General features: G+C 46.6%; 1 protein-coding gene across 7 annotated transcripts in view; it reads right to left on the bottom strand.

The window, feature by feature from the left end:
• NPNT (nephronectin) overlaps positions 1-25,313 on the bottom strand; it is a 58,874-nt gene that overhangs the window by 3,108 nt on the left and 30,453 nt on the right. For 4 of the 7 annotated variants that reach the window (XM_045537406.1, XM_045537413.1, XM_045537407.1 and 1 more), the window contains 8 exons: positions 22,354-22,473; positions 20,718-20,837; positions 18,610-18,744; positions 18,206-18,328; positions 16,123-16,491; positions 8,962-9,045; positions 8,384-8,482; positions 619-875 (listed from right to left, as the gene is read on the bottom strand). In XM_045537406.1, the coding sequence (XP_045393362.1) occupies positions 619-875; positions 8,384-8,482; positions 8,962-9,045; positions 16,123-16,491; positions 18,206-18,328; positions 18,610-18,744; positions 20,718-20,837; positions 22,354-22,473 (1,307 nt within the window). Of the gene's footprint in view, positions 1-618; positions 876-3,536; positions 3,780-6,902; positions 7,409-8,383; positions 8,483-8,961; positions 9,046-16,122; positions 16,492-18,205; positions 18,329-18,609; positions 18,745-20,717; positions 20,838-22,353; positions 22,474-25,313 lie in introns of those variants that run through there. The other 3 variants (XM_045537409.1, XM_045537412.1, XM_045537408.1) reach the window with 3 other exon arrangements.

Genomic DNA, 25,313 nt, shown 5'->3' with positions numbered 1-25,313 from the left:
CAGCTACTGGGGAGGCTGAGGCAGGAGGATCGCTTGAGCCCAGGAGTTTGAGGTTGCTGTGAGCGAGGCTGATGCCACGGCACTCACTCTAGCCCAGGCAACAGAGTGAGACTCTGTCTCAAAAAAAAAAAAAAAAAAAAGATCTAACTGAATCATTCCATCAAAGCACTTCCGACATCCTGTCCTGAACACAATGGCGCTTTGCCATTGCGGTTCTGGGCTCCCGCCCTCGGCTGCCTGACTGTGATCGCGGAGGCGAAGCCACACATCGCTGAGCTTTAAAGAAACATTTCAGAAGAGAAAAAAAAAAACAACCCATCTCCAGGGTCACCGATGGTCGGGAGAGTTCAAAGTGTAAGGGGTTTAAGGAAAGGGCAAAGCAGGGACAGGTAAGCTCACCCCCCTGCCCGCTGACGTTTCTGTGCATTAACCTTGTTCTAGTCCTGGATACTTTGTCATTAGCAATAGTGGTTGTCACCAGGCTGGGGACGGGGTGGTCACAGGTTGCGATGCAGGAGGATGGAGCCACTCAGCAAGGCTTCTTCCAATGCAACCCCCGGAGCTGTCCCCTGCGCGAGCAGACCCTCCCAGCCCTGTCCCCTGTGCGGATCTACTCACGCTCCTGACGTCAGCCCCGCGCAGGGTGATCCGAGTCCTCCTCCAGCCGTGGCCACCGCTCCGTCCCCACACGGCCGCCCCGTGGGCCCCGTGTTTCCGCACAGACACCTGCAGCGCGCCGGAGCGCGGCCCGGTCACCTTGTGCCTGAAGGACAGGCACAGGTCCCCCGAGGCCAGGAGGCGGCCCAGGGGCAGCACCAGACGGGCGGCTTTTCCCCCGGGGGCTTTGGCTGCCGACACTGCCAGGTGCCGGCCACCTGCAAGGGGAAACAGGGCCGTGTGTGTCTGTGCCCAGATGTCCCCTGGCAGCACACGCAGCACGGCGGGGACTTCGGCTTTTTGTTTGTAAACGGAGTTTCTGATTTTTGAAGGACAGAAACATGACTTGTTTCTAGGCCTGTTTTCAATGCTAGGGTCTTTGTTTGCAGAAAACACTGATTCGCTGGGCTCATGGAGGGAAGTTATGGCAAAGACACACAATAGGCGGTAACGTGGACATGGAGCATCTCAGACACACACACACGTTCATCCAAAACCTTCCGATCCGCACCGGTCCATGACACCCCCTGCCAAGCCGTCTGGGTGCTTTGGACGAACGGACCCCAAATTTCCAGGAAGAATTTTCTATGTGGCTAAATTAACCTGTGTGCAGTAAAGCACATGCTGATATAAAGGGCACTGGATCTATTTGTTCTCTCTTCCCCCCAGTTTTTTTTTTTTTAATCTCTATTTTTTTTTTTTTTTTTTGAGACAGAGTCTCGCTTTGTTGCCCGGGCTAGAGTGAGTGCCGTGGCGTCAGCCTCGCTCACAGCAACCTCACACTCCTGGGCTCAAGCGATCCTCCTGCCTCAGCCTCCCGAGTAGCTGGGACTACAGGCATGAGCCACCATGCCCGGCTAATTTTTTCTGTATAGATTTTTAGTTGTCCAGATCATTTCTTTCTATTTTTGGTAGAGACGGGGTCTCACTCTTGCTCAGGCTGGTCTCGAACTCCTGACCTCGAGCAATCCACCCGCCTCGGCCTCCCAGAGTGCTAGGATTACAGGCATGAGCCACCACGCCCGGCCTTTTTTTTTTAATCTCTAAATGCAGAACGGTGTTTCCTATGCCTCTCACACTGGCGTATCCCTGACCCCAGGAGGATACAAAGGTGTTCTGGAAACGTCCGCATCTTCCCGGAGCATCAGTTTTACTCGGCGGTTAAGTCATTTAAAACATTTTTGTATTGAAACAAATCTATAGGCCGGGCGCGGTGGCTCACGCCTATAATCCCAGCACTCTGGGAGGCCCAGGAGGGAGGATCACTCGAGGTCAGGAGTTCGAGGCCAGCCTGAGCAAGAGCGAGACCCTGTCTCTACTAAAAATCGAAAGAAATTATCTGGCCAACTAAAAATATATATATAGAAAAAATTAGCCGGGCACGGTGGTGCATGCCTGTAGTCCCAGCTACTCGGGAGGCTGAGGCAGGAGGATCGCTTGATCCCAGGAGTCTGAGGTTGCTGTGAGCGAGGCTGATGCCACGGCACTCACTCTAGCCCGGGTGACAGAGTGAGCCTATGTCTCAAAAAAAAAAAAAAAAAAACCACCAAAAACACAAATCTATAACATTCTACTGATCTCATAAATATATTTGATCGCATACACGTGAACACAGAATGCGAATAAAAACTCTCACTGCAGACCCATCACTTTGCTGATCCCCTCAAAGCCCGGGGCTGCAGGGTTTGCTTCCCTCTGTTGTCGGGGAAACAGCAATGGGGAAAAAAAAAACTGGGAGCAGCAGTGGAGTGGGGAATATGCTGCTTCTCCAGACAAAGCCGTGAGTGGTGTTTTGAAACCCAATCCCTGTGCAAACGACATTCCTCTCCCGGGCTGCTTCATCTCAGCCAACTGGAAAACACGTTACAGGTTTCAACGCTGATTTTTCCATAGGAAAACCGTGGTTGGAAGGCTGAACAGATGTATGCATTTTGGTAGGAACCCCGTTTATTTTTCAGTAGAAAGATAAGCCGTCGTCTCCTTCTTATGCTTAATTTGCGTAAGACATAGTTAAAATTTGGGACGTCCTCTTATTGGTAGGGGAAGCATCTCTTCCTCCGCCAAGCCCTCTTTGAGCTCTCGTGGGTCGTGGTGATTTCTGTCACTTACAACAGTGCCACCCTGTGTGCTCAGTGCCCCTAGGAAGCTGGGAACAACTCCAAGTCAGAACCAACCTCTGCCCCAAACCTCCTGTTACACTCCTAGCGTGTTTAAGGGCGTTTGTTGAAGAAATAAATGCTATTAATCATCATGTTCCAAGAATACAGCAAAAAACTGCAAGGAAATCGGTCCTTGCTTCATGCATTTGAGTCACTAAAAACAAACCCACGATTTACCTGCCCCTCCCACCTGCCCCCCCCCCCCCGCAAATTAATCCAAACAATATCTGGGGCCAAAACATTTACGTGGATTTTAAATGTCTCCCTGTAAGTTCGCTTTTGAATCATCACAGGTATTCTGGTTACGACTAAGATACAAGGTTGTAACACTTGGCCTGCAAGTTTTAAGAAAACAAGGATTATCTTAAGTCCCTGTGGAATGTTCTGGTAGATGCTGCTTGCAAGTAAGACAACCTGACCAACCAAGACTCCCTAATAAAAGATTCAAATAATCCTTCCGTATTGGTATTTAAAATTCTAACATTTAAAACATGATAAAGGAGGTTACAAGTGTTCTTCCTCTATAGATCTGCTCTGTGGGCACCAGTTTTTTTCTTTTCTACTTTTGTTTTGTTTTGTTTTTAACATGAAGAACTCTTTCTGTTGGTAATACTATAACAAAGTTGGAAAAACAACCAAGGGAAAAACTGATCCAGCCTCCCAAAGAAGTTACTTATTAAATGAAACTTTCACTTCGGATTCCAAAATACTGACTGTATGTAAACGTAAAACTATATTAAATATTTTTATTCCGTTTAAAGCATCACAACATCCGAAGAGCTTGGAGGTGGAGCGGCGGTGGTCAAAGCAGCAGCCACGGCCAGAGATGCTGATGTACGTGTAGCAGATACCACGGATTATCCCTGGGGAGGAACTCACTCGAGGTCAGGGCTAGCGAAGTCGGGGTGTTGGGCTTCAGCCCAGGCTTTCTGGCTTCCAAGTCCGTGTTCTTCTTGTTAAACTCTTAAGACAGTACCATTAAGGGACAAAAGCAAGGTACAGATGAGGATGCCACTGTGTGCACAACTGTATTAGCATCTCTTGAAAGATAACCAAGAAACTGCATCTGCGGGGTGAATGGGAGCCAGAGACGGCAGGGAGCTTGCATTTTCATTGCTGATTTATTTCTCCATTTATGTGTATTTTAAAACACTGTTTTGGCCGGGCACGGTGGCTCACGCCTGTCATCCTAGCACTCTGGGAGGCCGAGGCGGGAGGATCGCTCGAGGTCAGGAGTTCGAGACCAGCCTGAGCAAGAGCGAGACCCCGTCTCTACTAAAAATAGAAAGAAATGATCTGGACAGCTAAAAAATATATATATATAGAAAAAATTAGCCAGGCATGGTGGCGCATGCCTGTAGTCCCAGCTACTCAGGAGGCTGAGGCAGGAGGATCGCTTGAGCCCAGGAGTCTGAGGTTGCTGTGAGCGAGGCTGACGCCACGGCACTCTAAGCCCAGGCGACAGAGGGCAATTCTGTCTCAAAAACAAACAAACAAAACAAACAAAAAAAAAACCAAAACACTGTTTTGAATCCTGCAGACATATCTGCAGGTACATGCTGGCGTGCTTGATATATATTTAAGTAAATTCCTTGTAGCTATGGGCAGACAGTGCCGAGTCAGTCGCCTTTAACCCTTGTTTTCCAAAGATCGGGGTCCCAGGTCTAGCCTTGCCATTTACAGAAGGGTGTGTCGTGGGGACCACACCTGTGGGCAGCAGTTTTCCATTTCTCAGAGGAACGTATTCATTTCACATCTCTCAGCCAAGTTCAGAACCAAATGTGCTAACCAAGACCGAACAGCACCAGGAAGGGTGGCTGGCAAACGCACTCATTTTGGGGCTGGGTTGTTAAGTTCAGTTGATTGAGGGTTTTCTTAGAAATATTAGCTTATCAGAACGTTTGCAAATCTGGATCTTGGGTTAAGAACTGCACACCATTAAAATCGGTCCTAACTGGACATCCAAATGTACATTTTTTACAAGTGGTATAATCTAGATAGAAAGACGTAAACAATTGGCTTGGTGGTTAAATAGTGCACAGAATTTATTAAATGACTTATATTCTTCTCTGGCCTTTCCATGCTACGCTCACATTCACACACCTGAACTTCCTAGAAGAAAAACGGCGGTTTTCACGCGTTGATCCCACTTCTCATTCCCCTGTGGTCCCAGAGCACAACTCTGAGCCCGGCCAAGTCCTTGAAAAGCCACCATGCTCTGTTACTCCCTCCCCAGCCTCGACATTCTGGTTCCTCACAGGCTTTGAATGTGAAATAAGCTTCCCATCGGAGAGGCGTACAATTAACTCTGTTCTTCTCAGACCAGAAAGAACCCTCAAAAGTGGATTAACCACTCAACCAAAGTGAGTTTTCCATGATGAAAAAAAAAAATGCTAGATTTCTATGGAAATGGACCATTTTGGGGGAGCAACGTCACAGGGCTCACTCCCACTGGTTTCATTTTCCACTAAAACCGTGGAGTTCTCCACACTTGGTGCTGAGTGAGTGACATGGTCCCTGTCCCCCAGCTGTGCGGCTGGTCTAGACAACGGGCCACACCTTGGATCCATCCCCACTGGATTTCACCCTCTTCATTATGACCCGGTAATATTCCGAGTGACGGCTGTGTCAGCCCACAGCGACACCTTCCTCCCTGGCTTTGAGTCAACCACAGCCCAGCCCGTTTGTCTTCAATATCAAGTATCAAACTTCAATATCTGATTGATCCGGGTTCTTGGCAAAAACCTGGGCCAGCTAGAAGAGCGTTTTCCGGGGGCCGGAGCCAAGCACTGGGACTTGTCCTGTCACCCGGGGAAGCTGCCACCTCCTTCCAGTCTGTCCTGTGTCATCGCAGCCCAGTGGCCACTGCACATGTTTTTGTCTCATTTCCAACTCTCTTCTCATTTCTCCACCGGAGGGCCAGGGGAATTGGGGCCACACCAGATTCAAGTATTTATAAATGTGATGAGTAATAAAAAAATGTTGAGAAGTACTAAATTGGTTCTAAAATATAGTGTTTAAATTCTAAAAATCAAATTATTTTACATAGGCTACCTATATAGACTGTTTACACACAAGTACAGTGAATTCTGAGTTTGGCACGAATGATTCTCCCCAGAGGACCTCACTTGCAAGATTTATTCTTTTTTTTTTTTTGACACAGAGTCACACTCTATCACCCTGGCTAGAGTGCCGTGGCATCAGCCTCGCTCACAGCAACCTCAGACTCCTGGACTCAAGCGATCCTCCTGCCTCAGCCTCCCGAGTAGCTGGGACTACAGGCATGCACCACCACGCCCGGCTAATTTTTTCTATATATTTTAGTTGTTCAGCTAATTTCTTTCTATTTTTAGTAGAGACGGGGTCTCGCTCTTGCTCAGGCTGGTCTCGAACTCCTGACCTCGAGCGATCCTCCCGCCTCGGCCTCCCAGAGTGCTGGGATGACAGGCGTGAGCCACCGCACCCGGCCACGAGACTTATTCTTATGACCCTCAAACGTTCTTCACCCTTCTATCCTACGTGACTGTTCTAGAACCTTCCTTCTGAAGCAGACTGTGCCAGGCCAGTGCTCAGCAGAATCTACAAGACCGTGACCTGCTGGACGGACCCCGCACACGACCCCACGCACGACAGCTGAGATCCCACTGACAGGCAGGGAAAACGCTGCCCGTGTTCTGGAAACTGCCAGAAGCTGCCCGGGCGGCACGGAAGGGCCTGGCCATGGAGACAGGAGTCGCGGCTTTGACACTAAACTCAGGCCGGGCGCGGTGGCTCACGCCTGTAATCCCAGCACTCTGGGAGGCCGAGGCGGGTGGATCGCTCGAGGTCAGGAGTTCGAGACCAGCCTGAGCAAGAGCGAGACCCCATCTCTACTAAAAATAGAAAGAAATTATCTGGCCAACTAAAAATAGATACAGAAAAAATTAGCCGGGCATGGTGGCACATGCCTGTAGTCCCAGCTACTCGGGAGGCTGAGGCAGGAGGATCGCTTGAGCCCAGGAGTCTGAGGTTGCTGTGAGCGAGGCTGATGCCACGGCACTCACTCTAGCCCGGGCAACAAAGTGAGACTCTGTCTCAAAAAAAAAAAAAATAAATAAACTCCACCACGCTCCAGCTCTGTGGCCTTAGGAACTTCTCTGGGTATCTCCTTTGTGAAATAAAGACAATACTACCTGCTTCTTGGGGTAGATGAGAAGATTAAATAAAATTAACGAGATGATGAAGGAGCTGGGATTATCACAGGTACTAAACATACGTTGGTTCTCTCTTATTCACAGACACCTGTGACATTATTTATAATCTTGTCCTGCTCAGAGTCAGCCTTAAGTGCGTGAGAGTCATGCAAGAGTGAGCGTGAGTGGACGACGTGTGAGGCATTCAATACTTTCTTTTATAACTCAGAAAAGATCTAAAAACTCATTTGAGTTTATTGAATATTCCGTATTTTTAAAAGCTTAGCTCAAATTTTTGTTTTTAAATATTTCCATTTCAATCTTAGGAGAGCTAATAAATACATTTTGGGGCTAATTTTTTAATACCTTGCTACTGGAAATGTGCATTGAGGACGAGCTCCACAGGTATTTCCAAGGAACCTGTTAAAAATGCGTGAAAATCTGCATTTCACAAAGGCGTCCAACCCTTTCTCAGTACAGGCTGGGTTTGAGAAGAACTGGTTTAACATACCATAAGCTCTCTCAAGTTAACTTCTGTGTGTTTTGTGATCTATATACACGGCATGGTATTTAAGGGCCAGGCGTTTAAAAATAAATGAAATAATGCACTTTTCCTTCCTATCTTGTACCTTTTATTCTCAGAATCCGGAATCAGGAGTATAAAAAGGAAAAAAAGAAACCAATTTTCCATTCTGCCATTAAGTTGGCCTCCTCCATAAAAGATTTAATTACCGAGGGGAGGAAAGCTGTCCTGAAACCGCAAGACGAAACATGCTACAAACACTAAACCTTTAGATTAATACGAATTGTGCAATTTAAAAGTCTGTCAATTTTCCAAGGAACTATGTCTAAATCCACCTCTCTCATAACCTCCTCTTCTGGAATAAGCGGAGGTAACTTATAACTGTTTTATCCAGCATCCAAGTCAGAGTGAAATTTTTCTTAGATAATCACAACTTCACAGTTCTATCGTCTCCTACCTCTCAAATCTTAAAAAAAAAAACAAAAAAAAAAACAGGGACGTCATTGACAAAATGATCAAGGACCACCTCCCACAATATTACTTTTTTTAATTCCTGGGAATGGGGCACTAAAAATAACTTGAAAACCATATGCAAGAATAAGCCTAAATGTTTTGTTTACCAGACCTTTTTGAGAGAAACTCACTGGCCTTTTAATTAACTACCTGTGTCCCATAAATTTAATACCAGTGGATAGCCAACAAATTTAGCTCACTTAAAGAGAATGAAAGATAAATGCTGGTGATCTTTTTTGACCCTCACTGTTAAGTAAACACAGAGATGTGTCACAGCACACTTGATGGCAGAACTTAGGGTCTTCAGATAGGACCGAGCTGGACTGTGCACCAGGAAAAGTTAGATGAAATGGTTTTACCTGCTGGGTCCCTCACGGGTTCCCAGTGTAAGTCACTGTCTTTTTCCCTGATCCATCCACAAAGTCCATTGTCAAAATTACAACTGTGTATGAGAACGCCTGCAAGGAAACGAGCAGAAAGATGAGCAGGTCACTAACAGCAAACGACACCACGTCAGTCTGTGAACTATGGGTATTTGTAGAACAAGGATTTCTCCCCTGTCCACACCCCAGAACTTCTTTCCATGAGATGGAAAGGAAATTACATTAATCCTTTCTCAGCACAATCTCGTCTGTAAAAATAGAACCCGCGAGTTGTTGCCAAATCATGACCTTGTGACATCGTCACTTATAAAACACGATTTCCTTCTCACAGTTTAAATACGACTCGAATACGGTTTAGAAAAGGAAAATGATTGTTCACGATGATTGTTGCTCAACTGATTTCAGTACACAGGAAATTGAATTGTTTAAAAAAAAAAAAAAAAAAGGTGTATAATTTTCCCAAATGATAGCACACGATCTGCAATTTAGAAGTTATTTTCGTGAGACGGAGGGAGACAGTAAAATGTCACTATAATGTTGCAAAAAGCATCTACCTGGATCATCTTTTGCTTCTTCTGCGCTGACTCCTCTTTCTATTTCAAAACTTTCAAACAAATCATTTGAAGGCTGCCGTGGGACTGCAAGAGAAAGGTTTTTGGTTTGTTTTCTTACGACAAGTGATGAAGAGGCGTCACCGTTAACAGAGGCGGGGGTGGGAGTAAAGCCCTGGGCATTTCACTCATCTGGAAGAATCTAACATTTCATGACATTTCACATACAGACTCATGACGTTTGCTCCGCAGGGACTGACGCTGTGACATTTCTCTGGATACAATTTTTCAACAATGGTTGGCAAGATTTTCTAAAATGCAACCTAAAAACAATTTTTAAAAGTCTTCATCTGGAAAATACATTTTAATAGAGCTACCAATTTCTGGCAAAACGTGCATCTCTAGGAAATTCTAAAATTCACCTCTGTGAAAATACCTTGTTAGGAATCTTTAAATGAAGGCTGTTGGAACTGACAGTACCTGTGATTGCAGGGAATGGTTTGATTTTCTAGCTGTAGCAGCTATTCGCCTGCTGTGAATCTAATGCACATTTCTCACCGGGGCCTCCCCCTTGCTAAGGCAGGTTCCCCGGCTCCTTTCTGATCAAATGCAAACTTCTGGGAGCAGCGTTTACAAGTCACTCCACCAAAATACACAGCGCTGTCCAAACATGCCATTCACTTCCACGCCTCCCACCTTGGCTCTCTTTCCTGCTAATTAACCTGCCCGGCTGCCCCTCTTCCTGCAAAGCTCAGCATAAATCTCACCGTCTCTGCAGAAACCTTCATGCCCGGGGCAGACTCAGACTCCCCCCCTTGTACCTCCATAGTCTCTGTCACACACACGTTCCTGAAGAACTGCAGTGACTCACACACGTGTGTCTGTCCCTCTGCTAGTCTCTGATGTCCTGGAGGACGTCAATCTCATCTTGTCCAGGTGGCATTTCTAGGGCTTGACCTGGTGACAGGCACTCAGTAAGTGTTTAGCGAATGAACGCAAAGAGCCTGTCAGAAACCCATGTACTTTGTCAACGCTTTTTCTCAAAGGACACAGCGGGACAGAGCTGACAAATCCACTTTAAAAAAATAATCGATTCACGGTGGCTCACGCCTGTGATCCCAGCACTCTGGGAGGCCGAGGCGGGAGGATCGCTCGAGGTCAGGAGTTCGAGACCAGCCTGAGCAAGGGCAAGACCCCGTCTCTACTAAAAATAGAAACGATCTGCACAGCTAAAAAAATATATAGAAAAAAATTAGCCGGGCATGGTGGCGCAGGCCTGTAGTCCCAGCTACTCGGGAGGCTGAGGCAGGAGGATCACTTAAGCCCAGGAGTTTGAGGTTGCTGTGAGCGAGGCTGATGCCATGGCACTCTAGCCCGGGCAACAGAGTGAGACTGTCTCAAAAAAAATAATAATCGATTCACTTAAATCATTTATTTATTCATTCACTGCATGTTCGATTGCCAAAGAAATGCCCAGCACTGTGGTGGGTGCCCCGAAGACGCAGGGGGGACCAAGGAGGACTTGGATCTTACTGGACCTGAATTCTAATGGGAGAAGCAGACGTTCAACGTGGAGATAAAGGAGCATCATAATTTTAAATTTTGATAAGGGCTAGAAAGGAAGACACGGTGGAGAGGAACCGGGTTGGGGGCTGGGGGGAATGCGGATGGCGGTGAGGGACATTCTTGGCCAGAGGCCAGGGAATACTCCCTTCTCTTTGCCAGAACGTCAGTTAATGAGCTCTATTTTTATAAGGCAGGGAGGAGAAGATGTCAAATACCACGAGACAGACATCGGTCAAAGGGGTTCTTTTTTCAATGATGTTCCTATAATTTTTTAGCAAGAATTTTTTTTTAATTAAGTAAAAAATCCCATAATATTTGCACTAATTGTTTTAGCTTCCTACTTCTGAACTTTTTTCCTTTTTGTTTCAAAAGTGAAATCAGTAAAGCCCTTTTTCCCTCTGACCACACACACTCCTAAGCACCCAGCAGGGCAGGGACGGAGGAGAAGCTTGGGGACAAACCTGTTCCTGGGACCCTGGAGGTGGGACAAAATCCCCTCTCTTTTATGCCCCAGATGACTGACAGCAGTGACATCCAATCACAGCTTTTCTCTCCTCCTTTGGGGCTCTGAGAAGGGACATGCCTGTATTATTCACTAGAAATATTACAAAGCTGCAGACAAGCATGCCTCATTTCTCACGGCATAGAGAAAGTTCCAGAAGCTCTACGGAACAATCATGCTTTTACTTCCTTCTCTTATTGTAACTTACACAAATGATCTCGGAAATGGACTAGGCTCACCTCCTGCAGTACTGTATATGAAAGGCATTATGACAATTGTCAAGTCCCCCTCTTCTCCCCCAGAGGAAGGACTGTCACATGGAAAACAGATGTAGAGGGGAGGGTCACACGACGGTTGCCTGGCCCGGGGAGCCTGTTTTATAAGGGGAGACCAAGGAGACCCGCCTTGGGGGAGCAAACTTTAAACTGGGAGGGGAAGAATGTGCAACTTCGCAAGGAAAAGGCAGAGTGCTGGGGTCGGGGAAGAGGGAGGTTTCAAGCAGCGAGTACAAAGAAAGTGTGAGGAATATTGAGAGAAAGGAGTTCACAGCGGCTGGAGGAGGTTGAGAAACGAAGAAAGAGACATGGAATGAGACTGAAGAGAAAGGAAGGGATGGGATCGTGCACCTGAAAAACAGCGACCCAAAGCACTAGCCATCTAACACCTTGCAAAGGGTCAGATGCCCGTCGTTAATATTTTCAGCACTTGGTTTCCACGAACTCTGTAACTTAGCCGCAGACAAGCAGCCACACCTTCGCTGCGATCCGCCGGGAAACGCTCCAAGGAATGCAGAGGCCTGAAATGCTCAGCAGCTACGAGCTCTTGCAGTTTTGTGTGCCCTGCTGTCACTCTACCAAATCCCTTAACTAATTCTCCTTCCTGACACACAGCAGTAAGGATGCCTGGGCGTATCCGTTAGTAGAGAAGGAACACGACCCACTCCTCGGTGTATTGGACAACATTAAATGCAATGAGCCGTGGGGAAGATCATTCCAGCAGTCTTATCTTATTATCTCGGCGATGCACGTGAAAAGCAAACCAAGGTAAGGTTTGCGTGTTAAAATTGCCATTCTGGCTGTAGCCTGCAGAATGAGCTGGAGGAAGCTGAGAGGGGGTGTCCTACGGCAGTTGCGACTCAAATGAACATAAAGAGTGTTCGTACGCTTCTAGAAAATTTCCCCCCAATTTTTCTATCATTGGTCAGTGTTTCACCCACTGCAAATATTCCTTGCCTATTGCTTCTTGCAACCTTCGGCGTGAACTAGAAGAAGTACTAAAGGCAGGGAGGCAGGCAGACAGCAGACAAACACGTTGACCCAGCTGAGGGGAGTGACACTTTTTATAACAGCTGTGGAGCTCTAAAGCTAGTGGAGAAACTAGCCACAAAAACAGACAGGAAAACTTCTCGTAAGAAACGGCTAGCCCTTGGCCGGGCGCGGTGGCTCACGCCTGTAATCCTAGCTCTGGGAGGCCGAGGCGGGTGGATCGCTCGAGGTCAGGAGTTCGAGACCAGCCTGAGCAAGAGTGAGACCCCCGTCTCTACTAAAAATAGAAAGAAATTATCTGGCCAACTAAAAAATATATATACAAAAAAAAATTAGCCGGGCACGGTGGCGCATGCCTGTAGTCCCAGCTACTCGGGAGGCTGAGGCAGGAGGATCGCTTAAGCCCAGGAGTCTGAGGTTGCTGTGAGCTAGGCTGATGCCACGGCACTCACTCTAGCCCGGGCAACAAAGTGACACTCTGTCTCAAAAAAAAAAAAAAAAAAAAGAAACGGCTGGCCCAGCTCCTTCTACTAAATACATTTTCCCTGGGGATGTGGTAATATTAATATACAACCCGTGTTCCTAAACGAGGTTTCCCAAATGGTCAAGTGTATATTTTTACCCAGAAAACATTAAGAGTAGGCAAAGAGAAGTATATGTAAACACTGTCAAACACACCTCCCACGCCCAAACTTCTTGCAAAGAGTGTAACTGTAGCCGAACGCAAGCATATTATTTACAGGTCGACTTGCAAATTCTCTTTCTGTTCTAAGGGGGATCCCATGACGTTACCCAGCCCAGTTCTGGCATTTGTTGTTGGACTGAAACATTAAAGATCAAACTGTCTTAAATTCTTTCTATACTTAGGGGTTTAGTGCATCGAAGAGAGTGGTACGTGTGTAATTATGCTGATATTCTTTTTTATTTTTTTGAGACAGAGTCTCACTCTATTGCCCGGGCTAGAGTGAGTGCCGTGGCATCAGCCTCGCTCACAGCAACCTCAAACTCCTGGGCTCAAGCGATCCTCCTGCCTCAGCCTCCTGAGTAGTTGGGACTACAGGCATGCGCCACCACGCCCGGCTAATTTTTTTCTATATATATTTTAGTTGGCCAGATAATTTTTCTATTTTTTAGTAGAGACGGGGTCTCGCTCTTGCTCAGGCTGGTCTCGAACTCCTGACCTCGAGCGATCCACCGCCTTGGCCTCCCAGAGTGCTGGGATGACAGGCGTGAGCCACCGCGCCCGGCCTTACGCTGATATTCTGAAGGCTCTTGCTGGTGGCAAAACCTAGAGATGTTTAGAGACGACAGATTGGAGGGTGGGGACGAGTGACAGGGTCCTATGGGGCAGTCTCTCCCTGTCTCTCCCTCCCCTGCTCTCTCTCTGGATGCAGAACACACGCATCATAGCTTTAAACGACAAGAGAGAAGTAAAAAGACTGAAATTGAGTTTCTGAAATTTCTTTAACCACGTGAGAGAAAATTTTTAGACATCTATTGATTCCTAGTGAAAAGACAAAGGTTTCTGGGCTCCACGGAAATAAGACTTTGTTTGCCAAAGCTTTCATTCCCCTAGGAAGAGTCTACAAAGTTCGTAAGGCACCTTTTGGGCTGAGAGTAAAGAGCAAAACTGGAAAACATTAAATTTCCGGTGAAAGATGGAACATAGACACGGCTACTCAGTAACGAGCCCGATTTCTGTGACACACCTATTTCTCCTTCACGTTTTGTTTGTTCCTTTAATAAAGTTTCAGGACAACTCACAGGCATTGCCTGCAGAAATCCCAGGAGCACAGAATATCTAAATGATGTGCTTTTTTTCCCTAAGCATGACCATTAGGATTTTTTTTTTTATTTCAAAGTATTATGGGGGTACAAATATTTTTGGCTACATGTATTATTTTTATAACGCCTGAGTCATGGTTATGAGCATGCCCACCACCCAGATAGTGTGCATTGTACTTATCAGGTAGGTTTTCGCCCATCCCCACCTCCCCACCCCTCCCTGCCTGATTTCCGTTTAGTTTTACTTCCCTCTGTGCACATGTGAGCCCATCAGTTAGTTCCAATTTAATAGTGAGTACACGTGGTGTTTGTTTTTCCATTCTTTAGCTACTTCACTTAGGATAATGGTCTCCAGTTCCATCCACATTGTTACAAAAGCCATTAAAACTCATCCTTCTTCACGGCTGAGTAGTGCTCCATGGTGCACATACACCACATGTGTTAATCTCCTCATGAATTGATGGGCATCTGGGTCGATTCCACATCTTTGGCAACTGTGAACTGTTACAATTACGTACCAAGTTCTACAGTAAGAGTTTTACGGGCAGCCTCCCATCCAGTTCTCACAATAACCCAAATGAGGAAGACATTATTATTATCCCTGACTTACAGATGAGAACACAAAGAAAGGCATACGAATTAGGAATATGCCCCAGATCACAGAGTGGCTGTGGACACAATACTTCTAATTATAACTATATAAATAAATGTGCACGTAACTTCAAAAAAAAAAAATCTGATTTCTGACGTTGGTCACATTCACCAAGAACCCAATTTATACTTTCTGGAGAGAACTGTTTTTTCTTTACCAGCCACCATAGGATCCAATTAAAATAGAAATCAAAAACCTTGAAAACCTTCAGAATGCACAGCGCCAGATCCTGCCCTGTAAGCAGTAAAAACACCAGCAGAAATGCAATCTTCAGGGAGGTGACGGCCACCCGCTCGGGGTCTCCGGGGGCCTTACTGTTTACTGGAAAGCAAACTAGTTTGCAGACCTCACCCCGCAGCAGAAACAATCTCGTTACTCATCACCACACAGAATCAGAAGAGCCCACGACATTTCCATGACTGGGAACAGCGTGATAGAACTAGCCACAGGCTGTAAAATCCACAGAAAGGAAATGAGGGCAAAACCCTCAGGGCAGCGTGCAACACAGTAGCAATCGGTAAGAAGGAAACAATTTTCGTCTTCCTGCTGGGTCCCTGGAATCTCAGCACATTCTCATGTTCTGCAATAACACAGCAAGCGTGAAGCGGGTTCTCTGCTACGGCCACTCATAAGGGCACCTGCTGCACATTAATTAGGTTATAGTCTATAATCGTGCTTCTGATAACACCTTTCCTCTGTATTCCATATGACTCGGTGGACACATGCCTGGGCATAATATAATAATACTTTAAACAGCCTACATTTGGATAATTCTGTCTCCGCCCAGAACTTGGTTCTGCTGTGTTGGAGCTGCCATCATGGTTTAGAGATCTCTGCTACCCATGGCGTGGGCCGTGGCTCATCTGTGTCACCCGGGGGCCTAGTTAGAAATGCAGAGTCTCAGGTGCTAACCCAGACCCACTGAATCAGAGTCTTCATTGTTATTTATTTATTTTTTTGAGACAGAGTCTCGCTCTGTTGCCCGGGCTAGAGTGAGTGCCGTGGCGTCAGCCTCGCTCACAGCAACCTCCAACTCCTGGGCTCAAGCGATCCTCCTGCCTCAGCCTCCCGAGTAGCTGGGACTACAGGCATACGCCACCATGCCCGGCTAATTTTTTTCTATATATATTTTTAGTTGTCTGGCTAATTTCTTTCTACTTTTTTTTAGTAGAGACGGGGTCTCGCTCTTGCTCAGGCTGGTCTCGAACTCCTGACCTCGAGCGATCCTCCCGCCTCGGCCTCCCAGAGTGCTGGGATGACAGGCGTGAGCCACCGCGCCCGGCCTGGGTCTAATTCTTTTTATGAGTTTTGATTCTTATTCACGGCATGAGCCTGTGGTGGAAATGTCATCATGAAGAGCCTATGAACCACGCGCTAACGTTTACGGGACTTACTGAACACATCTCCTCGGGGCTTCTGCGGGTCTGTCTGGATTCTGTTGTCAACCGTGACCCCGAGTGGGGATGTGCTGGTGGCTGGCCCTGCAGTTGTCAGTCGGGTGCTTGGCCTTTCGGGGGTTGCTGTTGGGGGAGGCGTTCTGAGCTCTGTCGGCCGGGGTGTTGGTGGCAGCGTGGGCGATGGGGTTGGCTTTGCGGTGGGACCGCTGGTAACGACAGGGGGAACATACGGGGTCTTCAGCGGCCACCTGGTACTTCCAGCATCAGGGATCCAATTATCGTGTCCTCCGTCACCCTTTAAAATGGTACCGTTTCCCTTGGGCACGTGAACTGGACCTGAAGGTTCAATCATAACCTTTGGGATATCTGAAAAAGTCAGAGATTTAAATTACTGTGTGACCATCTCTCCCTAAACGGTGAAACATCACACTTTAAAAAAACAGGCACATGAAAACGTCTCATGCCAACTATTCCTACTCTTCACATTTAGAATATTCCCTAGCATAAGTCATGCTGTTTTCCAAATAACAAATATGTGTGTGTATATATACGATATACACATATACACTTATACATTCGTAGATACAAATATATTTCTCCTTTGGATGTATGTATGCAAAAATATATTGGTGTTTGCATGATGAATATATATTATCGGAAACACAGAAAAGTTTCAGATATTTAGAGAATGGAAATAGCAGTCAATGAGGTTTTTTTAAAATGCAGAGACATTCTGAGTTTTGTTTCAAATATAAGAAATGTAGAGAGTCTATGTTGTGTTCCTATGACATATGTATATTATAAAATCAGGCTTAGAATTATCTAAAGACTACAACTTTTCTCATCTACACTTGACATAAATTCAACTCACAAAAAGGTTTAAATGTTTTATAGTTGGTTTTTGTGCTCCCTTACTAATTTATACAATTGCTATTTAAAAAAAAAAATTGCAGAGTTTGCAAAGATCCTCTGTGGAATCTTTTTCCTTAATAATCTTCGCCAAAAAGAATCAATGTTTAATCTGCCTGGAATGACATACTCCAGACTGGGAATGGCTACACGACCCTTCAAAAACCCTTTAATCCCCATGATTTTATGCCCTGTGGTTTTCAGTAAATATTTCACTCAGGAAATTTTAAAAACTGTCTACCGTTTCATGGAATGCATGCTAAATTATGACCTTTGGTTTGTACAACTTTCATCTTGAAGGGTATTTTTTTTCATGTTTCTCTACTGACATAGCTACTACTCCAAATAAACTTACACAAATCTTAAAAGCAAAACCGTTCTGAATGTAGAGGAAATAAATACGGGAACGATTTTTTAGTGGTAGAGTTGGAAAGCATAAAACAGAGGAACAAAAATATAGAATAGTTTTAGATTTATCCCACCATCAACATCTAATGCTACTGACAAATATTTACTTCTGATTTCAACAAAATCAGATTCTCAGGGAGGGCTCAATACTTTCTTTCTAGCTAAAGGGAAGCTACTGAAAGATTTTAGTGAGAAAGTCAGACTTTTTTTTTTTTTAAAGACAGAGTCTCGCTCTGTTGCCCAGGCTAGAGTGCCGTGGCTCCAGGCTTGCTCACAGCAACCTCAGACTCCTGGGCTCAAGCGATCCTCCTGCCTCAGCCTCCCGAGTAGCTGGGACTACAGGCATGCGCCACCATGCCCGGCTAATTTTTTTCTATATATATTTTTAGCTGTCCAGATAATTTCTTTCTATTTTTAGCAGAGACGGGGTCTCGCTCTTGCTCTGGCTGGTCTCGAACTCCTGACCTCGAGCGATCCTCCCGCCTCGGCCTCCCAGAGTGCTGGGATGACAGGCGTGAGCCACTGCGCCCGGACCAGAAAGTCAAATACTTTTAAGATTCCAATGTGTCACCGAGCCCATAGGTTTTAAAAACACCTGAGCAAGTGATGTTATTGCTTGTGGGAAGCACAGACTCATATTACTAGTCTGAAAATTACACTTCCTTGATCATTAATCCTGTTCCTCATCTTCCCCAGTAGCTGCCTTCGTGTCAACCCCGTGTTTGCTGCTGGAGTTCAGAGCGGGGCGGCGACTGTCACTCACACACGCATCGCTGCCCGTCCCCGTGGTACCCGTCCTTGCATCTGCACTTGTAGGACCCGTGCACGTTGTGGCATCGTGCAAAGCCGCTGCACTGATGCCGGCCCAGCGAGCATTCGTCCACTTCTGCACCAGGAAACAGGGAAGGAAAGGATGGTTTTATTCAGGGCATAAATACGATGGCACGAAAAATACATACAGTTGCAAAAATAATTTTTTTTTGACAACGTCAAGGTCCACGTCAAATCCGTGGGGCTCCAGAATCACTCGTGGTCGTCTGTCGGTTTGCGTAATTTAATGCCACTTCCCTCCCCTGCCCCCGACAGCCCGGCTGTCACCGCAGTGAACAGACCTTCTGGGAACAGAATAAGAGGAGACAACACAGAGCAACGGCTGGGTGGCATTACCGTGACACTGGTATTTGCCTCCGATGTACATGAGGTCGAAGCCTGTCGGACACTTGCAGATGTAGCTCCCGAACGTGTTGACGCACTGCCGGGACTGGGGGCACGAGGCTCTGCCCGTGGCACACTCGTCCACGTCTGGAACACACGTCGATGGTGTCTTAGGAAGGCCGAGGGCACGGTCGGACAGAGCGGGTTTTAAAGTAAAGGACTGACCGCCCACTGCTGCCTGGCGTGGACAGCAGCTTGTCACAGGTGGCATCTGGCTGGTCGGCCCCGCGGGCAACAAAAATCCCACCTGTCCGAATTTCAACTCGCCCTCCTAAAGTGGGCTGCGCTTTGCTCGCACTCTGTCTACACGAGCACAGACTGGGTCTGAATCCGCCTCGCTGCCTGGACCGGAAACACGAGTGACCCTGCACAATCCTCGTCCCCTGAACTCCCAGACAGTCAAGTCCGGTTAATGCCACCTCTAGAACATTATTCGAACCTGTCTACTCTTTTTTTTTTTTTTTTTTGAGACAGAGTCTTGCTCTGTCACCCGGGCTAGAGTGCCGTGGCGTCAGCCTCGCTCACAGCAACCTCAGACTCCTGGGCTCAAGCGATCCTCCTGCCTCAGCCTCCCGAGTAGCTGGGACTACAGGCATGCGCCACCATGCCCGGCTAATTTTTTCTATATATATTTTAGTTGGCCAGATAATTTCTTTCTATTTTTAGTAGAGACGGGGTCTCGCTCTTGCTCAGGCTGGTCTCGAACTCCTGACCTCAAGCGATCCTCCCGCCTTGGCCTCCCAGAGTGCTGGGGTGACAGGCGTGAGCCACCGCGCCCGGCCAAGAACCTGTCTACTCTTCACTCACCGTCACTGCTGTGCTCCAGGCCACCACCCGCTGATGTTACAGGAGAGTCCAGACTGGTCTTTTCCCAGCCGGTTGTACCCCCTCCGACTCCTGTCCAACCCAGCTGTTAAAATGATTTCACTAAAACATAAGACTGGATCATTCCCATGCTGGAAACCTTTCCACTGTTCCTACTCACTTTTAGAATCAGACCCCCGATCCTCCCCATGTCTTTGCAGCCGCTGCAGTAAGTAGCCCTCACCTGCCTCCTCAGCCTGCATATTCACTCCTGTCTGTGAGCCACGGGGCCTTTCTTTCTAGAACAACCTCACACAGGTGACCCTCTCCCACTGTGGCATCCTGCAACGTTTTCACCGGCTTGGCTGGTGCTTCACCCGGACAACGGTCCCGGTCTTGCTTCGGGCTTTCTCTGACCATTATTTTCTAAGACAGACCTTTTCCGGTTTTTCCTCTCTTAGTGACGCACGGTAACACCTGGCACTGTCTGGAACTTTACCGGGTCCTTGTTTCTTTCCTGCCTCCCCCGCTAGAACATCAGCTTCGCGAGGATCACAGTCTTGCTTGCTGTGTCCATCCCTGTCCATTCCAGCACCCGGCACAGGGGTGTCCTCGACAGATACCTGTGAGTCACCAAATGCCTCCGCCATTCACTGCCACCGCGAGGTGGGACCTGCCTAAGTCCCTGCACGTGTGATCTGGCCCGAGCCCCACGGTGGTTCTGTGCGGTTTATTCCCATTTAAAGATGAAGCGATCGAAGCTCGCAGCAGGGACGTCTCTTGCCTGAGCTATCTAGGCCACGGCAGAGCCGGTTTTCTTAACGAAACCGAAGCCCAGACTCTCAACCACGATCCTGTACCCGGCCCTGCCGTCCTGCCTCACCAGAAAAACACATAATACCTGCAACGCACGCAGCGGGCCCTGCCCTCCTGTTCCCGTCGCCACGCTTCGCTGCTCCCTGCCTCTTACGTTCTAGAAACTCTCAGCTCTTCTTCTTTCCCTGAGCACGTTCTCCCTGGAGCCGCAGTGCCTTTGCCCACGGGGTCCCCTCCGCCTGCCCCTCATTTTGGGGAAACAAGGCTGCCAGGGGCCGTTGGCAGAGAGGCAGCCTCTGCTGAGCCGCCTGGCAGCTCCGGAAGGTGACTGCCCACCTGGCGTGAGCACCTGCCTTTCGTCCCTACCCCCCCCCCCCCCGGCCTCCCACGTCCCCCTTCGTCCCCAGAGGCTGTCGCCAGAGGAAGTGACTGCGACTCACCCAGGCAGGTCCTCCCGTCGGGGGCCAGCTGCAGGCCGGGGGAGGGGCAGTGGCACCGCACCTGTCCCTTGACGACGTCACAGCCATACTGGCAGTTGGCCATGGAGCACGTCCAGGCACCTGGGGAGAGAGTGTCGAGCTGACGCACGCGGGCAGAAAACAAAACCTGTAGCTGAAATAAATAGTCATGTCTGTCACTTGTGTTGAGGCCGGTGACGCTGAATCAATAGTGACGACAAAGAGGCCTCAGTTATCCAACGTGATAAAGACAGTGGAAAAATGGAGGGAGGGACAGACAGACGGACCCTCCTCCCCGCAGGACGATTAAGACGTGAACCAGCTCTGTCACCCGCTGGGGAAGACTTCAATGCTTCCGAAGAATTAAAAGACAAATACAAAACTTTATCGCACGTAGATTATCTCGAAATTTTTCTGCTGGCCAAGGAAATTGGAGAATTGAGATGTTTTTCCAGATTACTCAAACTAAGGGCTGTTCGTAACTACAACACCCAAGTGACTGTCCCCACTGCCCATGAAATCTCCCCGGAGGACAGACGTCCCAGGGAGTTGTGCAATGTCAGGGGAGTGTCACGTCCCGGCCACGTGGTATTCGGCAAGGACTCACCTCATTACAGAAAGTTCCACGCTACGTTTACGCAACGCTACATTAAATTAGCTAACCTTTTTTATTTTATAAAATGCAACCTAGTCGACTGATAATTCAGTAAAAATAAAAATCGAGTCATTAATTGTCAGATAGCATATGACCACAACCTCAATGTAACGTTCTGCCTGCAGAGAATTTTAAGGCATTGTGCATGTTATAAATGCATCCAAATGATAGTAGGAAACATCAGACATTTCCTACAAAGATACATATGAAAGCTACTTTTCTTTTTTATTTTTTTGGGGGACAGAGTCTCGCTCTGTTGCCCGGGCTAGAGTGAGTGCCGTGGTGTCAGCCTCGCCCACAGCAACCTCCAACTCCTGGGCTCAAGCGATCCTCCTGCCTCAGCCTCCTGAGTAGCTGGGACTACAGGCATGCGCCACCATGCCCGGCTAATTTTTTCTATATATTTTTAGCTGTCCATATAATTTCTTTCTATTTTTAATAGAGACAGGGTCTCGCTGTTGCTCAGGCTGGTCTCGAACTCCTGACCTCGAGCAATCCTCCCGCCTCGGCCTCCCAGAGTGCTGGGATTACAGGCGTGAGCCACCGTGCCCGGCCTTTATGAATGATTTCAAATCACTCAGCAGACCCGATGAGCGGTCCCCAAATAGTCCCTGATGTTCTTTCTCTACCTGGAATTGTCCTTCTATGCCCAGATAGAAGAAAGGAACAAATGTCAAGAAAAACATCAGGAGATATACTTAGTTTTTGCGATGCTTGTTCTAAATGCCATTTCCTAATCCATTTTCATATTGGCACCCGTGGTAAAGGAATGTTATGTATGTACAACGGGTCCCTCTTAGTTTGATTTTCAGTTCCTCGTGCACGTAAACACACGCCCGTATCTGGTCTAGGAGGGACGGGGGGCCCCTTCCCCAAAAGCACGTGACCCGAGCGTGACAGAAACCGAGCACAGCAGCAATGGAGCCCAAAGCACTTGTAAAACAGCTGGGATTCCTGACATACCCGAGCAGGAGCCGTCGGGCAGCAGCACGTGCCCGCTGAGACAGTAGCATTTGTAGCTGCCCGGGGTGTTCATGCACCGGTGCTTGCAGGGCCGCGGCTTCAGGCCACACTCGTTCAGATCTGCAAAGAATGCGGGTCGAAGCAGAGAAATCACAAAGCCTCGGCACTGATGCCAACCACTTAAAATTCTCTTCTCTACTAAAAAATGCAGGAGCAAAGCAGGTCAAGCTAATAGGAACCATCCTTTATGTAAGAGATGAAACTCGTGGACGCAATCTTAGTTGGAACGTCGGTTACCCTGAGAGCAGCCGGGAGGCATCGTGAGCTTCATGGACGGAGCTTTGTCCATAAAGGACATTTGGGAAAAGGTCCCTGCCCTGCCACCGCCAGAAAGAGCGGCTCGCTGACCTCCTCACGGGTAGGGGTGCTCTGGTGGCTACCTGATTGCCAACGTTCTCGAAATATTCGGGTTCTACACTAGATACACTCCTGATAACGTAATCTGACTCTTTCAAGGCCTTCTCTCTGTTTAAAGCAGATACTATGTGGCCATATGTTACTTCGCAAGAATCATACCGATTTTAAAACACTTGGCTGCTTTGATTCTCCTAAAGGAACGATAGTTTCAGAGAATAAGAACGACCTAAATTCGGAGTGCGAGTTAGTGTAGTTCTTGTTGACTCTTGTAGATTTGATATTGGTCTCAGGCTTAAAGAAGAAATTTCCATTTCCTACCTGAGTGGTGCACTACTGAAATCACTAAATCAACTTTAATAAAACCCTGCCAACATGCTTGAATTCACTCGGCAGTTACGAAGGGCACATGGAAACACGACTGGCCCAACTGTGATGGACTGTCCTGTATTTTAGGTTTATTGGTTTAAATATCTATATGAAATGAATTAATGAATTTCACATTACAAAAATGTTCCAACCCAAGCTGAACACCGCTTCAAGTGAACGTAAAACTCCTAATGACAAATAAACGTTGAAATAGTAACGCCCCAAATACAGACTTCATTAAAAAGAAATGAGACCACATGTTTGTTTTGCCTGGAACCACTGGCGTAAGTACCTGATTAGCATAATTTAATTATCTATGAATCCATGTCATTGAATAAGAAATATAGGTAAAATATCTAGTTAAAAGTCATTTTCAAATCTGTTGAAATTTAAATCTGACCTGCTTATTAGAAATCTATATATTTCACTAAACCACCAAGTTACATTATGTTTTAAAACCACCAAGTAATTATTGCATCTAAAAAAATTTTTCTATTGCATTGATTTTCCAAGTTGGTCTTTCTTTTTCTATGCTTAACACAACTGTAAGCAGATTCCCAGCTGGGCAAAGCCTGGAGAGGTTAACAAAATAAAGCAAATACCTTTGTCATCTCCTATGCTTTCTTCAATTTTCTACTTTGTCTCCTGCCCAGTCAAGGGTTTGCAAAACAGAATCACATTTAAAAATATCTCAAAAAAATTTTCCTCATAGAAGGTGATTCGCAGATGACAGGGTCAAAAAATGTTGATTTCTCCTGCTGTTAATCACAGTAAAAATCAAGGAGAAATGACGAAGGAAAAAATTCCCTCCCTTTCCCATATTCTTCTATGTTATATTTCAGTATTTATTAAAAATGAGGGTCAGGGAATTTCTCATCTTCTACGAGGAATGACATGATCCTGCAGTCGCAGCTGGCTTTGATAAACCCCTGATTGCTCTCATAGTACGCAGTATTTAAATCTGAGTCCATTGTTAGAGAAAGGCTTTGTTTTTTCATAAATATTTTTCTGCACTACTCAAAAATATAACAAAACTGCACAATAGAGTGTGACTGAATCCTGTATTTCAAGAGGAAGAAAGGAAATGAAACCAACAAGCTGTCATAATTTCAGAAAGCCTGGGAATGACATGGGAAGAGAAGAAAACAGGCAACATCGAATGGGTGAATACAGAGACGTACGTTGGCTATTTCACCTGCGATTAAACTGGCACACAAGTATCCAAATATGCGGAAAGAAATCCGAGAAAGCTGCCCTCTCGCAGCTGTTGGTGGACTCTGGCTTAGCTCCCTGACAGCTGCCAGGTACGTGCACCCCCAGAAAGTGCCACCGTCACCCCGTCTGCCACACGCAGGTGTCTCCCAAAAACTTCACAAGGACCCTCACTAAGAGCCGTGCAGAAATTATGAAATTGGATTCCACAGTCATCCATGTTTATCCATATTTGCTAAACACCAGACTTTTCCTAAAGGAAGGAGCTTCAAAAGACTAAATGCATCTGGTGTTCTCGTGAGAAACCTCTTTGTCTCCAACTTCCTTGAGGACTTCTACTCTACAGCTGTTCTTTTTTTATTGACCTAGTGCCACACGATGAGAGTTCACAAGTGCTGCTTTCAAAAGCGCTGTATTCGTCGTCGCATTCTGTCGGACACAGACCTGGTAATGCTTGTGTTACAATCAAACTGTCAGAAATTCAAAAACGACAGTTCCGAATTATAGTCAATACCCTATGATAAGTGGAACAAAAATGAAGACTGTGAAAACTCTCCTTGATAACGTTATCTCAGATCATAAAAGTTCATCGGATAACCCAGGAAATAAGACTTTGGTGTTTTTATTTTCAATTTACTTTGACCTTCTTTTTTCTCTGGATGTTTATAATATTGTATAAATTATCCTATAACAACAAAATTTAATGACTTCTACCATGTACCTATTTTACCATACCAAAGGATACAACTTTATGATTAAGTCACTTATATTCAAATGCTTTAATTATTAAGTAGACAATTCTATTACTGCCAGAAGTACATTCAAGCGGGTTGGTGAATTCAGGAGCTGGGGTGAAAGAAGAGAGGAGCGAGAAGGGAATTGGCCAAGAGCAGAAATGCAAGCTGCATAGCATGATCACTGCACTTCAGGAAAAAGAATCAGAAATTTTATCAGCATGCAGACAC

This window comes from Lemur catta, chromosome 26, assembly GCF_020740605.2.
Source record: "Lemur catta isolate mLemCat1 chromosome 26, mLemCat1.pri, whole genome shotgun sequence".
In the NCBI taxonomy this organism is placed as follows: Eukaryota; Metazoa; Chordata; class Mammalia; order Primates; family Lemuridae; genus Lemur; species Lemur catta.
The sequence above is the reverse complement of the archived record's forward strand: the minus strand, read 5'-3'. Positions and strand labels throughout refer to the sequence as shown.